General features: G+C 57.4%; 1 protein-coding gene across 1 annotated transcript in view; it reads left to right on the top strand.

Moving 5' to 3' along the window:
* HCN2 (hyperpolarization activated cyclic nucleotide gated potassium and sodium channel 2) overlaps positions 1–6,787 on the top strand; it is a 22,750-nt gene that overhangs the window by 15,300 nt on the left and 663 nt on the right. Inside the window, exons 6-9 of the mRNA XM_034998197.1 lie at positions 85–231; positions 3,610–3,850; positions 4,100–4,264; positions 6,406–6,776. Coding sequence (XP_034854088.1) covers positions 85–231; positions 3,610–3,850; positions 4,100–4,264; positions 6,406–6,776 — 924 coding nt within the window. The remainder of the gene's footprint in view (positions 1–84; positions 232–3,609; positions 3,851–4,099; positions 4,265–6,405; positions 6,777–6,787) is intronic.

Here is a 6,787-nt window from a genome sequence, read left to right as displayed (position 1 = left end):
CCCCCGTTGTGCAGTCCGAGCAGGTGGAGCGGGGTCCCCGGAGCTGGCAGCCGCTGACCCGGGCCCCCCCACCCCCGTTTGCAGTACAAGCAGGTGGAGCAGTATATGTCCTTCCACAAGCTGCCAGCCGACTTCCGTCAGAAGATCCACGACTACTATGAGCACCGTTACCAAGGCAAGATGTTCGACGAGGACAGCATCCTGGGGGAGCTCAACGGGCCGCTGCGGGAGGTGAGGTCTCCCTCACTCGGGACTCTCCCGACCACCAGGCTCCCCATCCTGGAGATGAGGGGCCGGCCCAGCTGCAGCGTCGGCTGGACGCGTCCACACGCTCTCTCCCTCTGGGAGCCTTCCTGTGCTGCATCCCCACGACCCCCCAAGGGTCCCCACGACAGCCTCTGCCTGATTCCACTTAGCCCATCTGGGGTCCCTTGCTAGACAGAGGGGACACAGGGGAGAGGCAGACCAGAGCAGATGAGCCCAGGGTGGTCGTCAGCCTTGGCTGAGTACGAGGACCTTGTGTGGCTTTGGGCAAGGTGCCTGGGGCAGCTGTAATCAGTTCCCACCAGCCGGGGGGCTTATAACGACGGAGACTGATTCTGTCCCATTCTGGTGTCATGGGGCCACACGCCTTCCGGAGGCTCCAGGACAGGGTCCTTGCCTCTCCCAGCTCCTGGTGGCCCTCGGCGTGTGGCTACCCAACCCCCATCGCTGCCTCTGCGATCACATGGCCTCCTCCCCTGTATGCCTGTCTCCCTCCTCTTAGAAGGACACCTGTCACTGGCTTCAGGGCCACCCTAATCCACTACAACCTCGTGTTAACTAATTACACCTGCGAGACCCTATTTCCAAGTAAGGTCCTGTTCACAGGTACCAGGGGTCAGGACTTGGACATATGTTTTTGGGGGGCACGACTGAGCCCACAACGCTCACCAGGCAGTTGCCGGGTGCCTACTATGAGCCCTGCCCTGTGCCATCAGGGAGGAGGGGCTGAGGGACCATCACAGTGACTGTGAGCTTGCAGGAGCAGCTCTGGAAAGGATGGGGGAGGTGGGGAGGTGACGTCTGAGCGAGGCCAGGCGAGCCTGCAGGTGTCCTGGTGGCAGGCACAGCCAGGGCCAGGCCCTGAGGAGGGAAAGATGACGCGCGTCCTGAGGACCAGGGTGAGAGGATGAGGAGGGCCAGTGGGACGGGGCCTGGGCACTGCCACAGGGTCGGTGCAGACTGGGATTTTTTCTGAGGGTGGGGACCACTGCCTCCCAGGAGGCAGGCGCTGTGCTTAACCTCACTGAAAATGTTTAATTGTACCGGATCATTCATTCATTCGTAGAGAGATACCCCATAGACCATAAAAGGCATACAGTCCGGTAGTTTGTGGAGGTTTTAAAAACTGTTTATATTAATTAATTAATTTGTTTATTTATTTGTTTATTTTAAGTCATCTCTGCACCCATGTGGGGCTCGAACTCACAGCCCTGAGATCAAGAGCCGCACGCTCCGCAGGCTGAGTTGGGGGGCGCCCCGCGGTCCGGTAGCCCTTAGCATAGCCGTTAGCACTAAGCACCCAGCACCCTTGGCCCCCAGAAGGACGCCCGCAGCCGCTAGCCACCACTCCTCGATCCCCTCCTCCAGCCTCTCGCAAGCCATGTTTGGTAATTACTTCAACATTTACACAATTCCAAGGTCAAATTTACAAAAACACATATATTCAGAAACTTTCTGTCCTCTATCCTGTCCCTCTACCTGATTTCCTCCTGCTCTGTCTTCTATGCTCTTTCTTAATGCAAAACAAAGGCGTGCCCGCCTCTCTCAACTCCCTCCGCTGGACCCTTCCTGCTGCAGGGTCCTCCAGGCAGCAAGGCCCCAGGGCTGCTGGCCCCCAGGGTCCCTGATCTGCGTGGTGGCAGCGCATGGCAAGTGCCCTGCGGGTTTGCTCGCGCATTTGGGATAGGGCTGAGGGGTGAGGGTAGGGTCCAGTCCCTCTGAGAGCGGGCGCCATGTTGTGCACCCAGCGGCGCTGCGAGGGACACCCACCCCAGATGCACATGTGAGAGGTGCATCTGGGGCAGCCATGTGGGGTTTCCATGCTCCATTAGTGCTTGCTATATACAGTAGGTGCCAAATGTGTGTTCGCTGTGTGGAGTGGGATATAGTGTTCCATACCTACTTTCTGCACACAGCAGGTGCTCCATCTCCTTTCTCTACATAGTAGATACTCAGTACCTGATTTCTGTACAGGGTAGGTGTTCAATATCTCCTCTCTGTATACAGCAAGCACTCAGTACAAATGTGCAGCACATAGTAGGCCCCAATACCTGCTTGCTGCATACAGCAGGTGCATGGTACATGCTTGCTGTGCACACCCAGATTTGGGGGGTTCACCCACACTTCCCTGTGGTGCTTGTATGGTTGGGTTTTTCCATGTAGATCCCTTTGGGATTATCCTGGGGTATCACGTGGGGGAGGGATTCAGGTTCATCTTCTGCTCTGGGGCTGAAATGTCTGGTTTTGCCTCGCAACTTGTGGGGCCACCTCCAGCTTGCCCCATTGTGCTTGGACGGATCTCCAGACTTCCCTCCACTCGATCCCGTCTGCTCTGTGTGCCAAACCCACACGGAGCGGCGGAGGCTGAACGGCGGGTTTCAGTGTGTTGGAGGGCTCATCCCACCTTCCTGCTCTTCTTTTTTACAGCAGGCTTTCCTGCTATTTTTGCTCGTTTGTTCTAAATGACCTTGCCTAGTGTCAGCAGTTCCAAAGCAAACCTGATGGTATTTCCGTTGGGATCCTGGTACACGTGTACATGAGTGGAGAGAATGGACGTCTCTTGTCTTTATGGCGGTGAGGAGCTCTGCCTAACCACGGAGCATGTTCCGGCATCCCGCCGTGCCTTTCGGAGTGTCTCCACGCTCTCCTCAGACAGGTCCGGACGTTTCTTAAGCTCAAGCCCTGCTGTCTTACTCAGCTCTCTGTGCTGGTATAAATAGGGTCTCCTCATCCACTGTGTCCTCTTCTCAGGGGTTGTTGATTTTCAAGGTTCAGCTCTCCCTTTTATCAAAATGTATCTTATTGAAGAGTGTGCACTGGATGGGTGAGCATGAGGCGCTCGATAACCAACGCTCAGACTGAATGGAACGTTCCCACCCTCACTCTGATCTCTGCCACCACTGAGTCCTTTACTGGTTCTTGGGTTTGTACGCTGATTTTTTGTTTATTGCTTGCTATTCTGACTGACTTCTCTGATGTAGTTTCCCAGGGATTCTTTGGGGTTTCCCAGGTCATCATATTAAAAAAGATAGTAAAAAGACTTAGCGTCACTTTTCCCTTCCCAGTTCTTGTGCTTCTGGTGGCTTTTTCCTGCCTAATTGCACTGGCCAGCATTGCTAACAGAGTTAACTCACGGGGAATCAGCACACATCTTTTCTTGCTCCTGCCTTTGGCGGTAAAAGCTCCAGGGTCTGCCCAGTAAGACGCCACCTTTCAGGCTACGGTGTTGAGCTGCTTTGGTAGATGAAGAAACTGAGTGTCTGAGGGAGGAGACGGCCCCAAAGGGAGGGCAAGATGGAAACAAGGGCTTGTGCCCTGTGTCATCCCTGCTTCCCGCCCCTACAGGAGATTGTCAACTTCAACTGCCGGAAGCTGGTGGCCTCAATGCCACTGTTTGCCAATGCGGACCCCAACTTCGTCACAGCCATGCTGACCAAACTCAAATTTGAGGTCTTCCAGCCAGGTGACTACATCATCCGCGAAGGCACCATCGGCAAGAAGATGTATTTCATCCAGCACGGTGTGGTCAGCGTACTCACCAAGGGCAACAAGGAGATGAAGCTGTCCGATGGCTCCTATTTCGGGGGTGAGCGTCTGTGGGGGCCCGGGGCTGGGGACTGAGCTGTACCCTTCCCGGTGGGGGGGGAGGGGAAGGCAGGGAGCCTGCAGGGGTGCTGGTGTGGGTGTCTGGGTGGAAGGGTCACACTGGCAGAGGTGAGGAGGCCGGACTACGCTCATAGCCGGTGGGAGGGCCCCAGGGATGGATGGGGCAGGTAGGTGCTGCCCAGCGGCCGAGGACCTGATGGGCTGAGGTTGCCGCCCTCGGCACACGCAGAGATCTGCCTGCTGACGCGGGGCCGGCGCACGGCCAGCGTGCGTGCGGACACCTACTGCCGCCTCTACTCGCTGAGCGTGGACAACTTCAACGAGGTGCTGGAGGAGTACCCCATGATGCGGCGGGCCTTCGAAACCGTCGCCATCGATCGCCTGGACCGCATTGGTGAGTAGGCCGGTCTCCGGGGGGCATCCGCCTGTGATGAGGGGGCGTGGCCTGGCTGACCCTCCAGCGCCTTCTAGTCCCTGGTCAGATTCTCTGGCCTGCTTTGTCCCGTGGCCAAGCGTGGCTCTGGCTTCCCAAGGAAGAACCAGTGTGGAGTGTTTCCATTTGTGCAGAACTTCTGCTCACTTGGCACATGTTTGTTGAGCACCTACAATGTGCCAGGAGGTGTGGACGGCGGACCGAGAGGCTGTCTCGGAGGCCGCCCTCAGACTCATGTCACAGAGGAGGGGCTTCCTTGTGATGCTGAGCGGAGGCCAGGATGAGTAGCTGTTCCAGGTAGAAAGGGACGAGGCATGTTCTGGGAGTGGACACAGAGATCTGGAGAAGCTGGGAGGAGGGAGGTGGGGGAGGCAGGCAGGGACCAGGCACACGGGACTGACTAGGTGTGGATGCAGGAGCTTGGACTGTAAATCAGGAGCAGTAGGGAGCCATGGATGGTTCTAGGTAGGGGAGAACCTGATAGGATTTGCATTGTACGAGGGCAGGTAGGTTACAGGAAGGAGACAGAGGCTTGGCCTTGAGCGAAGTGGCCTCCGGTGTAGGGAGAGGCCAAGGGTAATTTCAGAAAGCGTTGAGAGGTGGAGCCCTCAGGACCTGCTGATGACTAGATGTATGAGTCAGGCAGATGGCGGCTCTTGGTGCTATTTGTGGGAATGAAAACAACTGGAAGAGAAGGACGGGGTGGAGAGCAGCGGTGTTAGAGGAGAGACTTCTGAGTAGACAGGAAGCATTCGATTCATGTTTATATACAGGAGGCACTCAACAACTTGCTGTATACAGTAGGTGCTCAGCATATTCGCAAGCGGCAGGTGCTTAGATATGTTTGCTACATGCAAAAGCTTCTCAACATATGCTTGCTGTATATCTGGAGGGCACGAGGCTCTGGCTGAGTACTGGCAAGTGCTCTCGGCGCACACGGCGGGTACTCAGTACACGACTGCGCAGGAGGGACAGCGCGTGCTTGCTGCAGGGTGATCCCTGCTTTGTGTGCACAGCAGGCACTTCATGTGCTTGCTGTATACTACGGGTGCGCTATACGCTTCCTGTATACAAGAAGTGGTCCATGCATGCTGGCAGTATACAGTAGGTGTCTCATGCCTGCTTTGCGTATGCAGTAGGTGCTCTGTGTGCTTACTACACACAAGTACTGGGCTATGCTTGTCGTATACAGCAGGAACTCGATGCCCGCTTGCTGTATATATACGGCGGCAGGTCATGCCTGCCTATTGCATACAGTAGGTGCTCAGTTCTGCTTGCTATGCATGGCAGACAGTTGGTACCTGTTTGCTGTAGGCAGGAGGGGCTCCATGCACACTCCCTGTATACAGGGAGTGCGTACGTGGATGCGGCCGTTGCTTGATCCGTGTGCCAGCGCACAGAACAAGTGCCCAGCACCTGCTCACTCTCCACGGGCGCGCTCTCCACGTGTTTGCTGTATACAGCCGGTGCTCGATTTCTACTGTATAGAGAAGGTGCTCCATGCATTTTTTTTTTAAAGATTTTATTTATTTATTTGACAGAGAGAGACACAATGAGAGAGGGAACACAAGCAGGGGGAGTGGGAGAGGGAGAGGCAGGCTTCCCGCAGAGCAGGGAACCCGATGTTGGGGCTCGATCCCAGGACCCCGGCGTCATGACCTGAACCGAAGGCAGATGCCTGACAACTGAGCCACCCAGGCGCCCTCCATGCATGTTTATTACCTACGACAGGTGTGTGTCTGATACCAGCAGGTTCGTGGCCCTGCCTGTGGCACGCAGGATGCGCACTCTGTGCACACTGGCCTACAGAGTAGGTGCTGATACCTGCTTGCTGTATCCGGCAGGCACTCAGTACACGTAGCGGTATGTGCACTGGATGTATACAGTGGGTGCCCAGTACCTGCTAGCTGTACGCAGGAGGTGCTCCATGTATGCTTGCAGCATATACAGAAGTTCTTACGGTACACAGCAGGTGCCTGATAACAGGCTCTGTGCACGGCACGCGCCTCCCTGCGGGCTGCACGTAGGTGGGGCTCCCGCGCACACGCGCCGTGCACCCTTCGTGCCGTGCGCCCGCGCTGACGCCCCTGCCCCGCCCCCAGGCAAGAAGAACTCGATCCTGCTGCACAAAGTGCAGCACGACCTCAACTCGGGCGTGTTCAACAACCAGGAGAACGCCATCATCCAGGAGATCGTCAAGTACGACCGCGAGATGGTGCAGCAGGCAGAGCTGGGCCAGCGCGTGGGCCTCTTCCCACCGCCGCCGCCGCCGCAGGTCACCTCGGCCATCGCCACGCTGCAGCAAGCTGTGGCCATGAGCTTCTGCCCGCAGGTGGCGCGCCCGCTCGTGGGGCCGCTGGCGCTCGGCTCGCCGCGCCTCGTGCGCCGCCCGCCCCCGGGGCCCGCTCCCGCGCCCTCCACCGCCGCCTCGCCGGGGCCCGCGCCCTCCGCCGCCAGCCCCCCGGGCGCGCCCGCCAGCCCACG

The sequence above is a fragment of the Mirounga leonina genome, unplaced genomic scaffold, assembly GCF_011800145.1.
Source record: "Mirounga leonina isolate KUSES-001 unplaced genomic scaffold, KU_Mleo_1.0 Mir_94, whole genome shotgun sequence".
NCBI lineage: Eukaryota > Metazoa > Chordata > Mammalia > Carnivora > Phocidae > Mirounga > Mirounga leonina.
The sequence above is the reverse complement of the archived record's forward strand: the minus strand, read 5'-3'. Positions and strand labels throughout refer to the sequence as shown.